The 25072-nt window shown below is 35.3% G+C and overlaps 1 protein-coding gene across 5 annotated transcripts in view; it reads left to right on the top strand.

Annotated features, from left to right (window-relative positions):
- Positions 1-25072, top strand: part of ANKS1B (ankyrin repeat and sterile alpha motif domain containing 1B) — a 407202-nt gene that overhangs the window by 130483 nt on the left and 251647 nt on the right. For all 5 annotated transcript variants that reach the window (XM_085223686.1, XM_085223680.1, XM_085223692.1 and 2 more), the window contains exons 11-12: positions 8533-8669; positions 19410-19590. In XM_085223686.1, the coding sequence (XP_085079812.1) occupies positions 8533-8669; positions 19410-19590 (318 nt within the window). The remainder of the gene's footprint in view (positions 1-8532; positions 8670-19409; positions 19591-25072) is intronic.

Raw genomic sequence — 25072 nt, 5'->3', positions numbered from 1 at the left:
GGAACAAATTGCTTTGGGGCTGTAATCAAGTAAGAACAATTTTAAAATTAAATACTATACTATTGGAAATTGCCTAGTTCCTCAACTGGGGGACTTTAGAATATGCATGTCTTTCTTCTTCTGATAAAATAGTAGATTTTCTAAATTTTTTCCAGATTCTCCCCCTGAACTGCAGCCTGGCTTAATTTACTTTATTACAATTCCTGTGAATCTCTGCAGTAGGTCTGGATATTGTAGGAGACACTACATTTTTATCTCACGTCATTCAAGAAATACTATATGTGGCAGCTCTGTATCAAATAGGGAAATTCCTACTATTTCATGACTTATTCTTCTCCATTTTCAGTCTGTGTTAATTTCTTCCTACTTCTTGTGGGTTCCTGCCTTGTATATTTACTGCTGGTGGAAGCCAGCAGCCCAGATTATCCCACAAGAATGAGCAGAGCCTAAGTAGTGATGAATTCATGCAGAATGTTGAGATATATTGTTTTAGGGCTGGCACTGAAATCTGTCTATGGACATGTTCTAGAGTAATGTGACGGCTCTCCTTGCTGTCCCTTAGAGTGAGTTAACTGAGTTTTAATGAGCCCTTTGTAAAGACTCAGTAAGAACACTGTGACCAAATTCTGTTTAATTCCACAGAATGGGGTGCAGGTGATTCTTGAAATGAGCCTGGGTTTCTCTCTTCCTGTTCGAGAAAGTTAAGCAACAGTAGGAAAGTTTCCTTGAGGTATAATCTGGGCAAATTTCTTAGTCTTCTCCCCAGTATGTTCCTATATCCTGATAAAGCTTCCCTATCTTTGATTATTGCTGGGAAGAGAAAATACTGCTTTGTCTGTCACTCCAGTGAGTTTGTAACTGACAAGTGTTCTTTCATTCAGGTTATGATTTTTGTTAATAACTCGATGATAATTCTGACTTAGAAGAGATGCCATTGTTGAAGAACACTAAAATCTCTCTCTTGTATCCATAACAGGCAGGATGTTGTTTAATTCTCAGCGTCAATAGTCAATGAACTGGTGGCTGTTACCTCTGCAAGGAGGCACTTAAATTTGTCTACCAGTGACTGACCATACACAAACAGTATCATTTCCCATGTATCTCCTTTTATAATCTTCCAAGATTTCTTTTGAATTTGTGGCTGATTTCTGTCTGAGAGAGATGATTTATCTGTTTCTTTTCAGAGTTTTATGCATCCACTGGTGTTTAGAAGAGATATAACTTGTATAGACAAAGGCATTCCAACATTTCCAACAGTTGCCTACTGTATGTTTTCTAAAGACAGATTAAAGATTATAGACATGACTGGATTTCATAAATGGTTTTCTAGTGGTTTTCTAATAGGCCAGCAAATTGAATCTGCTGCAGCAGATCAAACTTAGATCTGTCCTGAGATCACACTAAAAACCATTTTGATCCCATACAACATCAAGCCATTTGGATCACAAAGCTTTTTGCTTTATCCCAGTGCTAGAGTATCCAAAACAGGTGTGGGGTATTGGGCCACCTACTTTTGGAGCTGTATATGGAATCATCTATACTAGGTAGTGCTTGGGGAATAATAGGAAGTTATTTACTAGTAATGTAAATAGTCTCAGTGGCTCAATTAGCCTTTGAGGCTGTTGTCATTAGATACGTGTGGCAATGCATCTGTCTTTATCTGTGCATGTGCACATTCATTTTCCATCCCTTTCTTTCTCCTGGAGTGCCAGTGTAAAAATTTATCCAGGCCCTGAGTGTTACATTCTAGAGCTATAAAAGATCTTAATGATCAAGCTTTGCATGTTATTTTGTTTGTGTTTAAACGTGTAAAGATGTAAATCTTTAGGAGTTTCAGAATTTAGTATGTATATGTGTACATATGTATATAAATCGTTAGATGTGTAGCATATCATGTAGTTCTAGATTCTTCAGTGACAGTGGAAGACTACTGATTAGGTGTGTGTTCCATTGTGAAGATTTATTTCTGAGTGGAAATCTAATTATAAGCATATTTCTGGAATATGGGAATTGTTCTAGTTGGTACTAGAAAATTGGTATCTACCTTATAGTTAATATGGAGCAGTTTTTCCTCACAGTGCCTGGATAGTGGGGTGGAATTTTAGATGATCTATGGTGGTATGGTCTATCCCTATCCATAAAGGCATTTTTCTTTGTTTAACGTACCATGTGACAGAAGTCAATTATCCTCTAACTGACTACTGATATCAGACAACTCAGTAAAAGGCAGAGTTCCCAATGCATGCTTTCTTGACAGTTTCAGATAAACAGATAATATCTATGTCTTATTTTGTCTGACACCATAATAGTGATAATGATAACCCATAATGATCATTGAGTCTGTCTCGTGGCTCCACAGAGGACCACCCCAAAATCAGACTACATGGCTAAAAGCACTGTCCAGATGCTTATTGCCATGACCACTTCCCTGGGGACCACGTCCATCTTGGTGAAAAACCTTTTCCTGATATCCAGCCTGAACCTCCATTGTCACAGCTTCAGAGTTTGTTTTTACAGTATACTAAAAATGATAATAGGAACTACTTGCATTCATTTCTTTTGTTGACCTGTTATCCAATAAACTTCAGGAAAAAAAGAAAAAAACAAAAACCAAAACAGCTTTCAGTGATCTTTTACCATAACACTACAAACAAATTAATTCATTTGCATGAGCATTTTTGGGAAAAAATGGTTACAATTAGTAGGAGTATGGAGTTGGGATTTGTCTCATGCAGTTCTGGTTGTTGTTTCAGTTGTCAATACATAACTGTTCACTGATGTTTGAAATGCTTTTGGATGACCTGAGCTGATGCTATTGAAATTCCGTTGTTAACTTTGCTTTGGCAATTTAATCTTATCTTACTTGCATACAAAATAAATGCATGAGGTAGCTTTCTAGACTTCAGAGCTAAAGCATACTTTCTCAGTATTATCAAAGAAATTTTCCTTCTTTCTAGTTTCTGTGTTCCTCTTGCCCAATATTTCTTCATTATAATTTACCTATATATGGAGTATATCCAAAATTCTAATCTGTGTTAAATGGTTTTCATTGATTTAAAGGGGAATTTTACTAAATTGCAGCTGTATTTAGAGAAATCACATCATGTGAATCTAAAGTTCAGTTTCTGATTGGCTTAAAGCTTTGAGAAAAAAATTACTGCCATTTCATTAGAAAGCAATTTAGTTATCAATAGATGAGCTCAGAAATTTAACATTAAGCCCCGAATTTTTTTTTCAAAAATCAGTCTTACTAAATAGGCAGGTATAACAGAGTATGCCATGAACTTTTTATATTTTATTCAGAAATTCTTTTACTGAGAGACTGCACTGCAGATGAATCATATAAAGGCAGCAACAGCAGACCAACTTTTATGTCTGTGAAAAGATTGGTTATGATGTTAATTCTTATATAATATCTATTTTATTAGATATGATGACAATGAACCTTCACAATTAAAAATATTGTTATGAACAAGACTAATTACATAGTTGCTCCAGAAGTAATGCCTCTAATTTATTTCTATGGAAACTACAACAGATAGAAAGAGCACAATAGCACTATGCCAGTGATAAACATGAACATGCATGCCTCGCTTGTAAAAATCTGCACCAGCAGAGGGAACACACTGTTTCATAGCTGCTTTGATGTTGCATTGCAAGGAAGATGTTGCCCATACAGTTTTTCATCAGCTCAAGTCAGAAGGCCCCAAATCTAGGCTATACAACAGGTGTGCTAGTCAAGCCAAGATTGGCAATGTGCTCCATTGCCTTCAGAGTGGTATGGTGCCTGGCATGTTGCAAGACAAAGGTTGTCTTCTTCTTTCACTTGACACTGGAAGTTTGCACCTTCAGTTTAGTTAGTGTTATGATGCAATGATCAGAATTGATGGTTTGTCTGAGCTCTATTAAATCCTGAAAGATCACCCCTTCCCTATCTCAAAAGACAGTGCACATCACTTTACCCACTGAGGGATGTCTTGAACTTTTTCTTCAATGAGGAATTCATGTGTTGCCACTCACAGACTGCCATTTTGACTCTGGCTCGTAATGATGACACCATGTCTTGTCACTCATAATGATGCAGTCCAGAAACTGTCACCTTCAGCCTCGTATTGGCTCTGTTGGTCCTGACAAACTTTCATATGATGCTCTTTCTGTTCTTGTGAGCATTTGTGGGACCCACCTGACACAAACTTAGTCATATTCCAACACTGCCACCACCATTTCCAATGCTTTGAAGCCAATATTCAGCTCTGTACACAATTCCATTGTCATAATCCACAGATTCAGTAAAATGAACTGATTGAGATACTCTTCATTTCATGGTGGGACAGATGTGCATGGGCATCCAGAACATGGCTTATCTTTCACGTCACTGTCTCCATGGCTGAATCAAACTACCCACTTCCCCACTGTGCTCACATTCACTGTTTGATCTCCAGAAACATTCAGCAAGTACCAATGAATGTCAGTGGGTGCAATTTTTTTCCTCATGGAGGAATTCAATAACACACCTTTGCTTCATATGTACTTCCTTATCAGTTGCCATTTTGTCAGATTGCCCCTCTGCTGCCATCTGTCACTCAGAAAAGAAGTGTAATGGGATATTGGTGGGAAGGTTCATCTGCTGTACCATGAACATCTGTGCTGACATCATGGGTCAACATAATTAAATAGCAGATATTATCTTTCAATCAGCCCTTGTACATGTAGAACAAAAAGCGTCTTTTTTCACAATTTTATTATATATGACAGTGTGGTGAAAAAGAGATCTTGTGAGGTGCTTCGCTTGCTGCTTCCTTTCTTCCTTGTAACCCTCATAAACAGATGCTGTAAGAAATAAACATCCCATAGCAAATGACTTAAAAACTTTTATATTTTTAAATTTCAAAAACCGAATTACATAACCTTTTTCTTTTTCAATGCCCTGAATTTTCTTTTTTGGCTTTTTTTCCAAAGAATATATAAAATAACAATTGATGAAATATGGAATAAGATAAATAGACCAGTAAAACCGTGATCTGAATTTCCAGATTTGGTGGAATTTGTTCAATATTCATATTTTTGTGTAAATGAAATCAATTCGCCTGTATACAATCATAGGGCGTATCTCCAATTGAAATATTAGTGTACCTTGAATGTAAGAATATTCTTTTAAATAGTGGCAGGAACAATGTAATGTTCAACTTCCAAGCAATTATGTCATCAGTTGTCATCTTTTTATTGTGTAAGGAAAAGATGAGTGAGAAAAGATAGAGACACTGTATCTCTTTTCTATGAAGCATGAATGTGACCACTGCTGTATATACTAGCTACCTGTTCTGCATATACTTCAGAAACTGGGAGAAGTAGTGCACTAAATCTTAAGAATTATTAAGATTTCAGATCTGGAAACCTGTCTAATCCTATGAGAAGTCTAAGAGTAACCATCTTTTTGGTATATCCATGAGATTTTGGTAAATTTGATGATGGCATAGTAATATTTTCTGTCCTTTAAAGCCTTGGCTGACAAATTATTTTGGTTCTTTTGAATATGGGAAAAATAAAATGGTGTATTTTCCTTTCCCTATTTTTTTTTCCTTTGCCTTTAGTATCCATTTTTTTTTTTAAATCAGAATTGGCTCCAGTAACATTATTCCTGCATCACTTTGTCATGTATGATAGTGGCAGGAAGGAATATTATTAGAACATACTGCACTTCAGTAATTTAACTGCCAGATGATCCCTGGAACCTGTTGTTATCTGATTTGTACAGTAACATCTCTTCACTTATTGTAACTTGAGGCTGACACTAGAAGAGAATGACAGCTCTGTCAGCATTTTGGCCCAGTCTGTAGCACCTGTCAGAAACTTAGTAACGTAGTTAATCTTTCTTCAGTAAACTTGGTGAGTAAATTCTTTATGTGATGAAAGGATGCACAGTGATACAGTTATGGTCACCTAAAGGAAAAAAAAAAATAAAAAAAAAAAAATTTGGTTTTCTCACCAGCAAAAAAAGAAAAAAAAAAAAAGAAAACATAATTATTATATCATTTAATTACAAAAGAGAATATATTTCAACTTATTGTTAATGAAATGAGTATTGTATATGTAACAGGAAAAGCCTCCTAAATTGATTGCAGTAGCTAATTTGATGGTGATATCTTCTGCCTGATGAAACAGGCCTAGGTAGTAAATCATTATCGGTTGCCTAATGGGACGATCCTACTGTGAAAATAAACAGCTGTCCACAATAAAGAAATTGTTTACAAGAAACCATTACATGTCAACTACTTTATTCCCTTAAGGGAGAATTGAAGGCCTGAAATATTGAGCAGTTGGATTTTTTTTCTGGGATGTTTATTTTAAAGAAAAAAATTGTTTGTGCTTTTTTGTTAAGCCTTTTTTTTTTTTTTTTCTTTTTTTCCTTTTTCTTTTTTAAGATTCTAAAAGCCTGATCCTTTTTTATACTACCACTTTATTTCCCTAGGAAGGAAAGACTGTATCTACTCTTTCTTGTGAGTGTGGAATATTATGTATATTTATGCATACACTGTAGCTGAAGAACTTTCTCAGCTTTATCTAGAGAGACATTTAACAGCCCTGTCTCCCCGCATGAATATCTTCCAATAAATCTTCATTCCAGGAATTTCACTTCCAGTCAGTTCCATGCTTCTGAGGTAGAACTGTGGTAGGACCAGCCTTTAGTGACCTGTTATTGAACAGGATCAAGAAGAAGCTTCAGCTCCCTGTGGAAAAATTCAAAATCTTGTTCATACAAGACCTCTGTTACCTCTGCTGCATATTTAAAGAGCGAGTAAACAAAAGCTGAAGTGACTATTGTCAAGGGCTTAAAACAGATTGAAAAAGTGTGCAAAAAAACCCTATTCGCTACCATCAACATCAATCTGTTTTATAACTATCTGGCCTTTGAAAGAAACATCCTTAAAACACTTCCCCCAGCTGCAAGACTGCCTGACTTCACTGTAAAGGCTTTCAGGTACTTAATAGCTAAAGGGCAGTTGTGCTTAAGCAGAGCCACATGGACTTTACTGTGGAAGAGCAGTGACTGAAACCCATGGACAGCTAAAATACCAGGAGGTTTTATTCTTCATATGTTCAGAATCAATCTATGGTTTATTTGAGTCAATCTTTCTGTTTGTTTCTCACAACGGTAAGTAAATAACTAACTACAGTAAGTACAGTTAGCCAGACTTACGTAGAACATTTATCCTTCTAGATGTTATTTCTTAGCTTCTTGGATGATACCTGTATCACTGTGTGTCTTGGCGGTACCACAATCTGTTGTTTGGTGTCTCCTAGAACTTCTGTTTAACATTCATTCTCACTATGAGAAAGCCTTTCTTGGGGTGTCTTCTCATCAAATCCTTATAAAAAATTCTCTAGTTCATGGCACTGGAGCTACTTTTGTTTGTCTGTTTTTGTAGTGGATTTGCCCACAGAGTGAAAGGATGGGTTGACAATTCATCTGAACTGCAAATAAATAGGCTTTCAAATGTGAACCCCATAGGCTCATAGATATGAGATTTGAATGTAATCATTGTAATGTAGAACGGCAGGTGTTATAGCATATTGAGGTGATGTGTCTTTGTGACCCAGAAAGGAAGGTACTCGGTAAACTCACAAGGTCATAAAGACCACCATGACCATGCACTCTCAGAAGAAAAATTCCAGAATACGAACTAAACCATAACTTCAATAATACAGTTCTAAAAGCATGAAATAATGTGAAGCTTTTGGCCTCCTGCGAAATCATTCTGGTGCTTGGTTACCATCACAGCTGGGAAGTTATGTCTATGCTCTGAAATGTTTTTCACTAACTTTACATTGTTCTAACTGTATGTAAGAATGACATTCTCAGTCCCTTTAATGGCCCTTCACTGTGCTGTAAAGTGATAACAGCATCACAAAGTATTTCTGAACATCTGCTCCTCGTGTACCTGCATGTATGTAGATATTTCCAAGCCAGGTGTAGGTTATCTGGATGAGATCCTGCTATGAAGTCAGACTGTAGTATGCAGCTCTAGGAAGGATGTGGATTTCATCTGAGAAGCTGTGCACATTTCTGTATAACTAATCCTCTCTAATCAGTTATGTTCCTCGTGGTGTTTAGGAAAGTTGTGACTGATAGCTTTTGGCATGCTCTAAGTCAAGTATGTGTTTCTATAATTTGTTGAACTTTGACTTACATGTTAGGAATTGCCAGGATGAGATATGAATTGCATCAAAAAGTCTGTTTTCAAGGATACTTGATAGCACCTGGATTCACAATTAGTAATTCAGAGTAATGAATGTAATATATTTGTGGAGGCTTTTGTATGCTGTATTCTGACTTAACATGGAATAAATGTATGTACTGAAAAAATAAACAGAGATTTACAGTACATTCCTTACCAAACACATTTATAGTTCAGTAGTCTTTGGAAGTTGAAATAGTATTTTGAGTAACACTTTGTTTTAAAAGTATTTTTTTTTAATTTTAAAATGTATAAAGTATTGGTAAGTTCAAATACATTCTATTTTTATTCACAGATAATGCACCTCAGGTAGCAATTACTGCACCAGGATCTGGTAGCCATAGAAACAGCTCTACAGGTCCAACACCAGACTGCTCTCCTCCATCACCAGACACTGCTCTTAAAAACATAGTAAAAGTTATACGTCCTCAGGTAGGTGATCTGCATAAGCATCCTGTTAGTTGTATTTTTCATTATAAAAGCAGGATATGATGCACGTATTCTAGGAGGATGTTGTCACTAAACACATATTTACAGATCAAAGATAGATAAGCAGAATACAAAATATTTCTGTACTTAGGAAACTGTTTTGATAACAGTAGAATAGAGATATTTTATGAATGAGCTCAACAGTATACATGTATATTAGTAAATTATTCTAGCATTAGTCAATTAAATCTTTATGTAACATTCTTTATTTTTATGTACTATTGGTTTTCTTCCAAGGTTATGTTCTACTTTTTCAGCATTCATAGCACATTACTTTTTCAGGTTTTCTTCTCTATTTCCATGATCTCATATATTTTATACATTCTTGACTTTACCTACCTTCTTATATTGCATTATTTCTCAACTTTCATGTGTCATAACTATAAACATTTTAATGTATTGGTAAACAGCATACTTTAGCACATTGATATTGGGGTGCCACTTTGTAGCTCTTTAAGGAGTACAGCATTTTAAGAAAAGCAGATCAGGGGGGCATTTGGAGCAGAAGAGTGTGACATTTTTTATAGTCTTTGGTCCCTCGTGAGATCATAGCGTAACAAAATTCTCCCTATTGCACTGTAATAGCATTTTGTTTTGTGTTAAGGTAGAAGAGAAGCTGTCCATATGTCTTAATTTGGAAGGTTTAATATTTCTCTGGGATATCGTGGGCCTCATCTACGAGCTGTCTTTTGAAATCAGTAGAACTTAGAACTGGATACAGTAATATGGCAGTAACCTGCATGGAAGAGTTTATTTTAGAATCACAAGATTGTGTAACAGCGTAAGTCAGTCAGAAGAGATCTCAGGATAACCTAATTAGTTACACTAATTAAAAAGATCTGCCAAATTGAGCTCTGACAACTAGCCACCAAGTTGTAAAACGTTATTGGTGTGAATCTTTAAAAAAAATGACTTCTCTCCTACCCATTTCTGTGTTCAGATGCATATTCATTGCTGATCTGATCTCTGCTGCTGGGCCACTTTGATACTAGTGGATCCAGGCTTTGCCTGATCAGTATGTTGCTGCAACTTATGTGAGAAGCAAGCTGATAGATATGTGTTTTTTTTTAAAAAATAAGAATTATGTAGAGTTGATTGCTTTGGTATTGCACAAGTGCATATGTTACAGTGGTGGAGGTGGAACTTCTTTCAGTGGTCACTGGAGCACACAGTTCAGAAAATAAAAGGTAATTGCTGTGCATACTTGCCATTCCTCTCTGAGGAGTCATTAGCTAGCTTCCTGTGGCTGACAATGTCAGCGCACAGTAATTCTAACCACTGGCTGGTGCAGACTGTTCCTCTGTGACACTGAAGTAGTTTGGGTTCCACATCCTGGTTTAAATCTAGATTGCAGGGGGTCTAAAATAACAGCTTCATCTTCTTTTCTCTTTTTATAGTTATTTCTAGTTTTGTTTGTTCCCATAGTCTCTCTGTCCCTCCCACCCTACATCAGTACAGTACTAAAATCCCTCCTTTCCTCTAAGCTGTTTTTTATAGTAGGTGGCAAACAAACAGAAAGGTATCAGAATAGTGTTGGAGCAAGCTGTTGTGTGATAGCTTATTGAAAATAGCAATTAAAATGCTGTTTCCATCATGATATTGCCAACAGATGGACCCAGAACACTGAATGGTGATGTTCTCCTGTTAGTTAACTCTGAATGGACTCAGCAGATTCTGGGGAGCTATGTCCAAATTTAAATAATGCTATTTACTGACTCCCAGTATTCTCATCACTCTGCAAAACAAAAGCTAGCTGTACAGTGTCTATGCTCAGAACTTTACCACGGTCACTAATCTCCCTATTTTGTGGGCCTATTGCCTGTGCAGAAAACAACAGGACACATATAGGCTGGTGCTTAATGTAAGCTGTAAATCCGTATCCTTATATGAATAGAAGTTGAATGCACTACAGCATTCAAATCCCTTGATGTTTCATCTTTCTTTGTGTGTTTTCTGGTCATTTCTTCAGTGTTCTGAGTATTGTCTTTTCTTCTTTTCTTTTTTTCAGTTTATCTAATCTCAGCCCTAAAGATATCAACTCAAAAATTTAGACAAAGAAGTGGTAGATATTTGCAATTTGATGTTTGCAAACCATTAATGTTAATTTACCTACAATATTTCATTCCTTTATTAAATGCCTTTTGCATTATTTTACCTGGAAGGCTCTTTGTAGGTTAATGTAATGGGTTTCTACTCTTGATTGACCTCTCACCACTCATGTAAGACTAATGAACCATGATATATAATACATACAAAATCACTAGTTATCTGTTGTATGCCAGAATCTTTACACATTTCTAGCAAAATAAACAGATTTTAAATAAATGGAAAACAAGGCCAATATACATTTACAAAACAGCTGTCAGTCCTTTCTCCTTACTCATTTTTCTCATGCACTCAGCACAGGAAAGTGATAGTGAGTTGGCCAATGAAAGGCAGACTGGGATACTAGCAACAGCTAGCTTTGCACTGGGCAGGCTTTGGTAGCTTGTATGAAACTGCCACTGGAGGTTTGTCCTTCAACTTTTATTGTTATTTTCATTTATAGACTCACTTTTTTTTTTTTTTTTCACAGAGGGTTGTACATGTAATATTACCCCCTATGAGAAAGAACAGCATGTTAACTACTATCTGTGGTATGCGTAAGCAGCTGCAGGAAGGACCAAAAATTCCTGCCTCCCAGCAGTAAAGTGAGGGCAAATGGGTGACAGAGCAGAAAAAGATAAATGGGCTTGGAGACAGTGGTATGGGCCATGTTTTTCCCCTGCTTTCTTTGGCCAGGCACAAAAGAGGATGTGCCAGATCATATGGTGGTAGCGTCTAAAAGCACATGATGTATTCTGAATATGTTCATATGTTTATGCGTTGAACACAGTTGCCTCTCCTCTCTCCTCTTCCAGAAATTCACAGACAAAACACAGCTTTTTTTTTTTTTTTTTCCCCTAAGAGACTGCCTGTTTTGCCAGTGCTGTTCATCTCTGAGTCAGTGGCCACTTAATTCTAACTTCTCACCTTTTAAATTCTTTTTTTAAATTTGATCCAGCACCTGCATATACTCCTGAATTTCTCAGATATTCTTCAAATGACTAACTGTATGTACAGCTCTTTATGTCTAAATGTGGACTGTATTTTATCTATTCTAAATTACCATTTTCCCCATTTCATGTGAGTGAGAAAAGTTCCTGAAGGTGTAGTTTCAGAAATGTAAAGAGGGCTTCTGGTGGAAAGACAAAGGAACAAATAATTTCATCATCCCATTCTTGCTAAGATTTGCAGTGATTGAAATAAATTCTTTTTTTTTTTTTTTTTTCCTTTTTTCTGGTGGTTTGATGTACAATCTTTACATTAGTTGTCTGAGAGTTATGATTCTGTAGGTTATAACTCCATACCTCCAAACTAAAACCATTCCTGCATACATATCATGAAATTCAGACTATTTTTTGAAAAGTACTGAGTATTCCCAAACCCACTAAAATCAGAATGTATTCTGTGTTCCACAGGTCGCAGGTCTGGATCTTCTTCCTGCATTATGTAGAGTTTTCAAGGCTTTGTAGATCCATTAGGTCTGAAAGCACTTTAAGGTAGTTGATATCAGTCAATAAGTTTAATTCTAGATATGTAGATATTTTAAAAAATTGTTTACTTTTGTTTATAGACTTTTGAAATATCTATGCAAATCTACTGCAAACAATTTGATATCTTCTCATTCTAGTGGTGTTGAAATGAGTGAACAAAGAAACAAATAGATAAATAATGCTCCCAAGTAGTCTTAAAAACTAAAAGAAAACAAAGAAGGAAGAGATCTACTATCAGTCCATTAAGATGTGGTTAGTAATTCATGTGTTCATGACTAAAGATAGGACAGACGTCATAAAATTATTTTATCTCGTGATACTGAGTACCAATTTAAAAAAAAAAATAAAATACATGGTTGGAATTACCTCACAGGATGAATTTTCCTTTTTCTCTATTTTACTATAGAATTAGTGATTAGAAGATGCATAGCTCCATAGAAGGATATTTTCAAAAAATTTCCTTAGAGCATAATGGATAATGTGTGAATACTTAGTAAAACTTTAATCAAAATCCTATTAAAAAGATGCATTGCAAAATACCTCCTTTGACATGTGACTATAAAACACAATTCTATTTAGATTATTTTAATTAGAGCTGAGCTAATATGAAAACATAAACATAACTACCCAATAAGCAGTACTAATGAAAATAGCAAGCAGTGTATGTGAGTACATTAAATCATTGTTCAACAACGTACAAAAGCACAAGACTAAATTAAGGCACAAGAATGGTTGGATTGGATGATCTTGTAGGTCTTTTTCAACCTTGATGATTCTGTGAAGAATACTCTATTGTAAGGAATATTATTCTTTTAAAATATCACTTCAACATGCATCCATTTTCTAGGTTGAAGCTGGCTCTATACCTGGAAGAATTCTTTGGTTCAGTTTCCTATTTCAGTGTAAATAGAAATGATACAGAATAATGGACATCTTTCATATCTGAATTTGTAATGTTCCGAGTTGATGAAACACTGATTATAAAGATCATTTGAATACTGGATGATAGATATGTACTTTGACACTAGTGAATTAAGTAGTGTCAGAGGTCTCAGAACTCTCGAATTCGAGTAATCTATCCTGTTAAATTCTTAACATAATCTCCGTACAGCTATGGTCCTGTATAATTCTCTCTCTTGGGCCTAGTTTGAAATTTCAGTGGGTGAAGGTCCACTCCCAATAGGCAGTTTTTCTTCTTTCTTTGAAGACACTGCTCTGAAAGTTTATTTTCATAGACAGGTGTGAACTAATTTCTGCCAATTGCCCTTCTCTAGTAAATATAATGTTTGGAGAAAGTAATGCATTCAAAACCTCAAAGCCTTATTTGTAGTTCTGTGATAGGTTCCAACCAGATTCATAGCATTTTCTGTTGTTTCAGTACAGTACTGGGTAGTTTTGAGCACCTTAGTTACTGAATAATCTTTTATCATCAGGAAATAGACCGCATTTTCACACATGCATGCTTTCTGTAGCATGCAACCTAAAAAGCAGTCATCACCCTGACCCTGTGAAATCTGTAATATGCAAATGTAGTGACATAAGCAATTTTCATAGTCTGTAGGTCAAAATGGAATATTGCTAACAGTTGAAAACTGAGGGTTTGTTTTTTTTTGTTTGTTTGTTTTTTAAGAATACAGCATCCGTTTTTCCAACTGCTTAAGTGAAAATAGCATTTTCTTATCTTTGAAAGCTGGAAAGTTTTTATAGCTGAGGAGTAAGATATTCCTATTATTTATCATATTTATTTTTCACAATTTGGAGCTTATTTCAAGAAATGTTCTTCCAGGATAGGAATAAACAGAGTATTTTCAAAGTTTTGTCACATCTGTCAAAGAAGGAAACCGCTGCAAAGGTGTTATGGTTTTTATTGTTAAAACCGATACATCTCACAATGTATGGCTGCAACATGTTTACAATTAAATTCAATGTAGAAAACAAGGTAAATGAGAACTGGGAAAAAAAACTATTCTTCCCCTTATTCATTCCTAGTCTCATTTGTCATCTGAGGTAAGACTGGAGGTGGAAGGTGGAAGTGCCTTCACTAATACACTGCAGTAAAAGGTGTCTAAAGGAGGAGCTAGCATAGCACACCCAGGAGAGATCAGAAACAAAGGAATAGAAAGCACTGTACTTATATGTTATCAAATCATATCAAATGACTTTCTAACCACAGGCTAGAGAAAAAAGCTGCATGCTTGTGCCATCCTTGAATGTGTTACTGACAATGAGATAATCAAGGTGCGCTGACCATGAGACCATTGTGAAGTATGCAATTACTGCTTATCTGGATGGAAGTAGTATTATTCCTCAAACTGAAAATCAGCCTAACAATTTTCTAGCGCTCTCATAATGCCATTAAAAATTATCTTAGTTTCAAACTGCCTTATGCTATTGGTAGAGAATTTACAATAATAGGAATAAAAAAAGCACAACAGCAGTGAAATCACTTTTATTATTTATTCTCATGGCTTTATAAGCTCCCTGTTGTGGCTGCTTGGGATGCGTTTGTTGCCAGTTACTACGTAATTTCTGCATTCTGCTGATAGACTAAATTAAGATTTTGAGAAATAAAAGCAAGAATGTAAAGATGAGTGTTGAAACTGCCTATATTTCATTTTAATTGTAGTTGGAATTTAATATGAAATCTTATGAAATTAATAGAAGACTAGATTATCTTGTTTAAAAGGCAGCGCATCTTCAGCTTACTTAACACAGTATTTTGAGACTTGACAGAATAATTGATTCTGGAGTCTAGTTCAGTGGAGTCTTTCACTTCTAGGTTACATAAACTCATAACAAGTGGTTTCCCGCAGCAGGAGTCCATCCTGGGACTGGTGCTCCTCAACATCTTTATCAGTGACCTGGACTGTGCGACTGAGTGCACTTTCAGCAAGTTTACTGATGACACCAAGCTGAGTGGTGCAGTTGATACAACATAAGGAAGGGATGTCATCCAAAGGGGCCTGGACAAGCTTGAAAAATGGGCCCGTGTGAACCTAAGAGGATTCAGCAAGCCCAAGTGCAAGGTGTTGCCCTTTGGTCAGAGCAATGCCAGGTACATGCACAGGCTAGGAAAAAAATTCATTGTGAGCAACTCTGTGGAAAAGGACTTCTGGTGGATGAAAAGATTGACAGTACTTAAAAGGAGCTTATAATCAAGAGGGAGAGTGACTTTTTACACTGCCTGATAGGGCAAAGGGAGAATTTTAAAATAAAGGAGAAGAGGTTGAGATTAGATATAAGAAGGAAATGAGTTTGTGGAAAGTGAATAGATCTGAATTAAAGAAGGAAGGTGGAGAAAGTAAGATTTGAGATGGTACTGAGTTGATTAAAGAATGAGGTGAATGGGGCCATCTGGGCAGATACCAAAGGTAGAGATTCATGTGGCTACATAGCCATACTAACATAGTGCTATGTATATGAGATGAGCCTAGTGGAAAGGGTTATAGCCTCTTACTTTATTTGGTATGTCTATATTTTCCATGCTAGCTAGAATTTGAGAATGTGAATTCAGTTCTTTATTCTATCATACATTCTCTGCCTGGTATAAACTAGTTGAAACCAATTTTTATGTTATGTAGGACAGATGAAATTTAGCAGGAACAGTGCAGAATTTCCTCAGGCTTTTTGGTTCACAGTGATTTAATGAGTCGCACATCTGTCATTGATAGAGTTCTGTACCCTGTTTCAGCATCTGCAAAACAGATCTACTAGTTCTCCTATAATGCAGAGGAGTATGATGAGAAATAATCCTGTGAAGACTGTGATGGAACTCTGTAGGCAAATTCCAGATAAGAGAAGGTGGAATTGCAAGCTTGTATTGAAGAGTACTTCCAAGTTCAAGAAATGTTTTTTTCCTAAATGTTTTGTGAAATATTTGAATGTTCTTATACATCTTCACAGTGGTTCTTGCAAGTCGTGGTAACAGAATTTGCATGTAGCTTCCTACTTGTACATTTAGTAGAAAGGTAAATCAGCATGTATATTTTGATGTCCTTTATGTTTTGCAATTGTATAATCAATGAATATACAGATGTTACAATTAAGAAATATACAAGAAAGCTACACTAAACAGGTTATCACACTAAAGAAGAATGGATGGAAAGCTTACCCTTGTCCTGAGCTCACTGAGAAGACTCTAAGGGAGCAATCTGCAAAAGAAATCCTTCCCTACTCGCAGTCAGCTCTTAAATGGGGTCTAGGAGAGGTGGAGCCAGGCTCCACCCCTTCCGGTAGCAAAGAGAACTGCCTTCAGCTGTGCTCCTAGAGCTGACTCATTGCTTGCCTCAGGTGGTCAATCAGAGGTTCAGGCTGTGATTCAGCAGTGTTCAAAGTGGCCTCTTCCATCGATTACATTCACTACCGACTTATGAAAATATTCTTATTGGACCTGATTTCAAAGTTAAATTCTTTTGTTGCAGTGTCTTCCAGTATTTTTATTGATATATTTTTGCTTTTGTACTGATAATGTCTTTGTCAGGGTGACTTGATATGCTTTTTAAACTTATCTAGTGGTTTCTATGACTGTATTAGGACAATACTGACAAAAATAGAAACTATACAGCCCAAAATAATGTAGGAAGAATTTTGTATCACCCAGGTCAGCAGATGGTTGCATGTTAACTTAAAGAAATAGAAAACATATTTCTAGTTTCCATAATTATCTTTGAAACCTGCTGTAGACTTATTTTATATCACGAACCCATGTTTCCAGAGAAAATCATGACTATTTAATGATGGATATATTGTTTAGAAGTTATGAGCACTTGCATACTAAAATGAGCTGTAAAACAAGCTTCAGAACAGTTGTTTGTTTGTTTTTTCCCCTGGAGACTTACACAGGTGTTTTTGTCAGAGATTTGAAAGATGTTACAATATCATGTAATACTACAGTAAAGTGTAATGAAACACCTGATCAGCCATAAGTTAGCAGAAGGCTCTAGAATGCATCAGATGCTGCCATTTTGCTGCTGAGAAAAAGGCAGTGTTTGGAAACCTGAATAGAAAAAGATCTGAGCAGTTGTTTGTGCAGCTGCTTGGGAAAACTGAGCTGGACCACCACTCTGTATAGCAACTGTCATTGTTAAGGAATTACCAGGTTCTTGCACATCACATTAATGGAGGGGACACCTTTTCAAATCAGAAGCTGAATTCCTGCAAAACCACACATGCTGTTGCTCAGGAAAAGGCAAGCAAAAGTTTTCTAAGTGATCACAGACCTTTTTATCTTTTAGAATTAATTAGGGCAGTGATGTATTTGTTGTCAATCAAATGTGCATTTAAGGTTTAATTAATACATATGAATATTTTTGGACTGATCTGAGAATTATTTTGGCATAGGTCCCAAACAATGACTTTTAACCACACTGTTTGGTATTGGAATCAATCCCTGTCCACTGAACTCTCTCATGAAATTACTAGCCCTTGGAGTCTTTTTTTTTTTTTTTTTTTAAAGAAAAAGCTATTTTTAATTATTAAAGAATGTAAATCCCTTCAGTAGACAATGGATGCGTTCCAAATGAATGCCCAAATTTACCCTTTGCAATTTTTTATCACTTTTAAGAGGGCATAGTTAATATGCTTTATGCCCAGCACACCTTAAGCAAACAATATTATACAAATCTGTTTTTTTCTTGTCTGATATTTTAATATATATATAAATTTTTAGTGAAAATAGTCTAGTTCTGTATTTGTAGCATAAGCATTGCAGGTCTCATAACCTAAAAATGAAGTAGACCATAAGCAAAACTGAAAATTGCTCCACTGTAATAGACTATATTATAATGGGTAGTTCTAAGACAGGAATGGTGATCAGCTTCATTGTCCAAGGAAGACTGCTCCTAAGACAGTAATTTAGTCTTGACATTAATAAGTAGCAAATTCTTGACCTTTACGAATATTCTGACCTATTAAACCTAGCATGTTAAAATGAGAAGAGTTAAAGGTCCCTTTACCTTTTTCCTCTGTTTATTTGTTTCCAGTTTTAGGTACCTTGGGCAGCAATTCCCAAGATATTTTTCACTGTTGTACAGGGTAAAATATGTATAGATAACTGTAGCTTGGGATGCAGGACTATTTTGGAGAAGGCATTTAATGTTTCAGGTCATTGAACCTAAAACAGAAGGGAGCATAATGAGGTTAGAATATTTTGTATCTGAAGCCAGAACAGTGCTGCAGATTAGCAACAGACTATTTAGCAAATCATCAGTGGTCTGTGGCTTATAGTCTGTAACTTAGAGCACTAAGGTTATATCTATATTAATAAGTAGTGCAGTGCAATGGGAGCAGATCTGTGGAGTGAATAATTTATTCCTGACCTGATATTCCAACTGAATATATTTCATGGGTTTTACTTTGGACTAGCATTAGCTTGGTCTTTTTGCTAAAAGGCCATTGGAAAATGGAGCACCTTTCACTAAATTCTTGGGTGTACCTTATGGTGTAGTTCCAGCCTGAGTTTGTTGTGCTCAAAAACTGTTCTGGAACATGAAGTAAAGCCAGTTCAGAGGTTTGCTTCAGAAGTATATGCTTGATATTAACTAGTAAAGATGTATTTCATGAAATTTCATTAAGAAAGTTTGATTGCCCTTTTTTTAGCTAGTATTTTTCTGCTAATCTTTCAGACATTTCAGTCTTTGAATACGTCAGGCAACCCTTCATAAAGTGAATAAATAGTAGAGGGTTGCTTTTGAGTGATGAGTGCCAGGTATTATTTTGGAAATGTCTTTATACAATTGTAAGTAGACTTGTTGTTTTGCAAGATACATCCAGTAACGCAGTTGGTGAAGAACTCCCTTTCTTAGCAAACAATGATTGCAGTTATTGTATGCAAGGTTGTAAAACTTTATTTTATTTTGAATTTAATTGATTAGAATTAAAATATGCTATAAAAGATTAATCCAAATTTTTGAAAGTAATTATCTCTAGATCACTACGGCCTTTCATATGAACTTAGTGTTACAAGTATAGCCTTTGGGCCAAATAAAAATTATAAAAAGAGAGAAATCCTATGTAAATGTATTAAATTAAATTAACATTAAATTAATAAAAATAATGCATAAAGTCTGTATTTTTTTACTCCAAACTTCTTTTTTTTTTTTTTTTATAGCCCAAGCAGCGCACATCAATAGTATCTTCTCTGGAATTTCACCGAACAAATCACAGCCATGACTATTTTGAAATCAACTCATCCATTGCTTCTCCAAGTTTTATTTCTACTCCTGCAATCAGTCCAGCTAACTATTCCTTTGGATCTCTAGAAGACAATGGTGAAGAGAGAGAACTTCCAGGTATAGAAAGTTTACTTTGTGTATCATCAGAGGTTTATAAAATGATAGATCTGTGTGTTTAAGCTGGAATTCTTTGTCTTTAGTAGCAAAATACATTAATTATAAATAAACAGAATTATTCCTTAAGTTTTTATGTTGCTCAGCAAAGGGGTTTCATCTAACATGACTGATAATATAAAAATATTTTTATTGCTATGCATTGGATTTTGAATAAACCTAAGTTTATCTTACAGGAATGCAAAGAATTATCTAATGTCTGTTTAGAAATTACATGGATTCAGGTCAGCATATTCTAATAGGAATTTAAATTGGAAAAATGAAATAGAAATCATGATGTAGCCATCAATTAAGACAGAGAAACAAAGATTTCTAAGTAGCCTGGCACTGTTTCTGCAGTAGTAATGGGATTAATTACTGCAAAACTTAAATATCTTTACTCCAATGGTATGAATTGCATAGAATCATAATGTGATTGGAACTATGAGGGTTTGATATACAGTGAGATTTGCATAATGAAAACATTTTAAAAAGCCTTAAAATTGTTTCCTCACCATGGAACAAAATTTCAGGAGCAAGCATGAATAAAGCATTCATTTAGCTACTTCTGTCCCTTCAAGTTTCATATGCAAGTTGCTTTAATAGGTTAAACCTGTAGCAGAAAACTACAGTGTTTGGGAATGTTTGTGTATTGAAACAAATGTCTTTGACAGCTAGTTTACATGACCTGCAGATAAAGTTACTTCTTTTAAAGGGATGCTGTATTTAAGATATGAATAAAAGTAGATTAGTAAAAGAAAAAATGAGTGTAAATACAGAGATGCAGTACAAATTTACCAGTAGGCTTATGACAAATGGTCTTCAAATGAGGTGAATCCTATACATTTCTGGTTGATAGTGTTGAAAATTTCAAAAGTGGAAAACTTGTTGCTTTTAAATGATCATAAAAAATTAAATGTCAATAAGAATTGACATCAAAAAAATGTCAAGAAAAATAATACTTTATTATGAAAGATTCATTTTGAAATAAGCTAAGAATGAGAAATCCAATCTGTGATGATGATGAAAGATTTAAAAGTTAGAAAGTTTTTGTAGTTCTTTTCTCAAACTGGTTGAGACATTATCTTTGAAAGTAAAAGAGTGCAGCTATTTTAATAGCAATAGCAAGACTTTTCAAGCCTAAATGGAAATAATTAATTTAAATGGTATCTTGGCTTGTTTGGTTCTATCTTTTTTGGGGCTATGTTTTTTCTACTTGAAATTTTCTTCATGTGTCCTGATGTTTAAAAACAAAATTAAGAAAACAGAACGAAAATTCACTGCAGTCAGATAAGGAACTTTTCCAGATTTTTCCTATTGCACGGTTCCATTTAAGTTCTTTGTAATATCTGGATTTGTTTTCATTTTGTCTCATTTGGTTATATTTACAATGGATTGCACTTAGTAAGTTCTAATCACTGTTTTTCATTTGCTCTGATACCAGAATTATCTCATGCTTATTAGAACTGCAAGTTTCTAATTTGTGGATGATTCGATTTATGGGTTGAGTAGAAGCTGATTTTCCTCTTGTGTTTCTCTCTCGAGTGTTAAGGAAAAAAAAGGAATATGACTGGTTCTGTAATTCTGGATATCTTTTATAAGTTTTTCTCGAGTACAATTTACTATAAGTAAATAATATAATTTACCATAAATCAATGAAATAATTATAGTAAAATTTTACCCCCAGTTCCCCATCCATAGACTGTTTATAACCTAGAATCTCTTAATATGTATCACAGATCTGACACAATCTTAGTTGGAATGAAAAGACTAAAATTTTATTTTGCTGATCGTTAAGGTCTTTTCGACTCCTTAAATGATAAATAATGCTGTAATTCTGCAAGAGGCAAAGGATGTGCATGTGTAAAGAGAATAACACAATCCAAAAAGAACAGATCAATATTGTCTCTCCTGGAAAAGTTGCTGAGATGTTACTCTCACCTGGACTGATAAAAGCTGAACTTTGAATAATAATAGTCAGCAAGCAGAGGCAGATGCAGTGCTTTGCTACTGCTTTTTTTAAGTAGCCATGGTTTCAGTGAAAAGTTCCTCATTTCTTTTCCATATCTACACTGGTAATTACATTTCTTCACATTTCTTGATTATAATTCTTTGAATTGCCAGATTTATGAAGGAACTGTGTCCTGAAAAAAAGTTTAGTTGCAAGCAATTGAGGATTTCTGTGCAGTTGAGTGTTTCTCTTTACATTGTATACATAGATGTTTGTGCCTGTCATGATTTTTTAAAAGAAAAAAGAAATATTATGTTTATTAAGGTTGAGGGACTTCTTGTTGACTAGAAAGAAAAACATACTGATGGAAGCCATTTTCATAGTAGCTGCAGCAAGTAGCTTTCCATTGCCTTCCTTGAAACAATCAAAATGTTTGTTACAAGATTTCTAAATTACGTGTTGCCATCTAAATAAGCCATTAGTATTTTACTTCTCGATTCCAAGGCTCCTTTAGGAAGCCTGGAATGATTCAGTATCATTCAGATGAGTGCAGGAAGAAAAAGATTCTGTCTATTTGTAAAATCTTCATAATTTTGCCTCTACTTATGCTACCAAAGAAGAATCTTGTAAATTTTTGCAAATTACAGAAAATTTCATTTTTAATTTGGGGATAGTAGTTTTACTTGGTGTTTGCTAATTCCCTACTATGCTGATTCTTCCATGCTAATTCTCTTTCAAATCCTCAGTTTTGAAACAGGACTCCAAGTATTCATATAATCTGTCTCTTGCAAGTAGAAAACCACTGAGCTCTTATGAAGCACTATATTACCCTACTAACTTCATATTGCAATATTTTTTTATTAGTTAGCTGGAAAACAGTCCACATATAACTGTATGTGCTTTAGCATAGGTCAGATGATCTTGTTAACAGCAGTGTAAACAAAACCGTTGCTGTTGCCTGCATGGATTTCAGAAGTTACCTTACTATCAGGTTGCGTGTAGCTAAGTTGTGAGGATATAGATTCTGTTATTTGCTTTGAACTTTAACTAAGGAAATAACCTGCAACAAGTAGACAGGAATTATTTAGTTTAGCCCTGTCTGGAATACTGCTTATAAGCCTTGAGTTGTCAACACAGGAACAACATGCAGGTCTACAGGAGGACACAAAGATGATCAGAGGACTGGAGAACCTGTCTTGTGAAAAAAGGCTGAGAGAACTGGGCTTGTGCGGCCTGGAGAAGAGAAGGCTCTGGGGAGACCTCATTGCAGTCTTCCAGTACTTAAATGGAGCTCATGAATAGGAGGGAGAGCAAATTTTTATATATAGGCAAATAAAGATAGGACAGGGAGGGATGGATTTAAACTAGAAGAGTGGAAATTCACGTTAGATTTTAGGAGGATGTCACCATCCAGTGGAGCAGTTTGCCCAGGGAAGCTGTTGATGCCCCATCCGTGGAGGTATTCAAGGCTAGACTGGATGGGGCTCTGGGCAGCCTAATCTAGTGGTTGGCAACCTTGTCCATGGCAGGGGGTTGGTACTGGATAATCTTTAAGGATCCTCCCAACTCAAGAAATTTTATTATTCTACAATTCTATACACAGGACAAGCTTTCAATGCAGTTTTGTTGTGATGTATATAAATATTTTTACAGCTCTATTTGCAGCAAGATGACTTCATAGAAGTATTATAGAATTCAGAGTGAATGACCATGATTTTATTAGCTTTGCTTTTTACCTCAAGTTGAAGGCCAGTAAATCCAGATATCAGCTATTACCACTAAACAGCAAGTATTAAGAGTCCACTCCATTGCAAGAGGAAGTCATTACTGTATTTACTTCTGTCAAAGTGAGATGATAATAATATGTATGCACATTTAGAAAGAATTTTGTATGACAGCACAAATGAAAGATTAAAAGCTTAGTAATCAGGTGAATATTTTGTTAGTTAGACGATTCTTATGCAACTTTGACCATAAATGGACCACTACATGTGCAAGATTGTTCAGTCCAGAAGAGGGCAGTCAGGGCTTACAGGGATATGCCTCTGTGATTTCATAGCTCTGTGCCTTATAACAGAGTATCCCCGAAGTTCTTTTGAAACTCACCCTTAAAGATCAAAGAGGGCAAAATTGCGGACATCTTCATAACTTCAGCTTGGCTCAATCAGCACTTGCAGCAGAAATTGTTGCTCTGCTTTTCATTTCTGCTTAATCAGTCAGAATAATGGATCATTCTCTAACCCATATTAACTTCCTTACATCTTCACGGACATATAATTGTGTTGTGAAATTGAAAGGATAGTTCTGCATATATTCTTGTTCCGTTTGTGATCAGACAATAGTCTATGAAATTCATACATGCAGCAAAAATGTAACCTACAATGTCTGTAGGTAATCTCACTGTAATCCATATTTTCATGGACAGAAAATTTCCATGAGAATCTCTACATTTTCATTAAATTCTTAACATCATTCATCTCTTAAAGAGCATACAGTTGTTCTCTCATTTTACTGTGGTATCTAAAGGTCCAGTCTGAATTTATTTCCTAGTTACAAACTCTGTGTTGATTTTTGGACCCTAATGTAGTTTTTATTCTTTTTACTTTTCCTGCTTTCTAGCTAGGATTGAGGTGATGTCTTTCATCTAAGAAAGCAGGGTTTCTCCTTCTAATTTTCCAGTATGCAATGTATGAAAGTTACGATGTATGAGTTTGATGTATGGACTACTATTTGGTTGTTCTACAAGGAAAAAGTAGCATTTCAGTCACACCTTAGGTTTCTTTTAAAAATGTCTTCAGATCTTTTTTTTTTTTTTTTTAATTTCTGATTAAATTAATTTGTTTCAGTGTCACGTTCTAACTGTAAGGGGAGAAAAGGGGTGACCAGGTATTTCTGAAACAAGAGCAGTCCTACACTTAAAGATAAGCTTGTAGCTCTATCTTTTTCAAGAGAGTCACAATATTCAGCATATTGCTGTAGTTGTTTAGGTATGTTGCAAAAAGATTGAAGTATTAGAAACTTGACTCAGAGGTCTGCTTCAAAATTCCTGGCTCTACTGGGTTCCTAGGTGCAGTCAACATTTATTCTACTGGAGGAATGTTCCCTTATTTGACATTATCCAATGTGCTATTTGAAGTGGGCTACATACATGTCAATGCTGGTTTCTTATTCAGATATCTAATTTATAATAATATAATTTACATAGACATCATAGTTTGATTTACTAAATTCTTCAAGTATTGTTTATTCAATTAGAAATAGTTCTAGAATTTCTAAAAATGAAATTCAAAATGAGGAGAATACAAAGAAAAAAGAAAGTACCTTTCATTACTAGAGGGTAATTTTGTGTGTCTTTGTTAATGGTGCCTTACTGATTACCAAAAACTCACATGGTGAGAAAGGGGAAAATAGTGGCTCATATAGAAATAAATGTAGTCAACAAATGCTGGTAAATAAAACATTCCCCTCTTCTGCAAATGGACACTGGCACTTCCA

This window comes from Meleagris gallopavo, chromosome 1 (assembly GCF_905368555.1).
Source record: "Meleagris gallopavo chromosome 1, MGAL_WU_HG_1.1, whole genome shotgun sequence".
NCBI classification, from domain to species: domain Eukaryota; kingdom Metazoa; phylum Chordata; class Aves; order Galliformes; family Phasianidae; genus Meleagris; species Meleagris gallopavo.
Note: the sequence above shows the minus strand (reverse complement) of the source record. Positions and strands in the feature narration are given on the sequence as shown.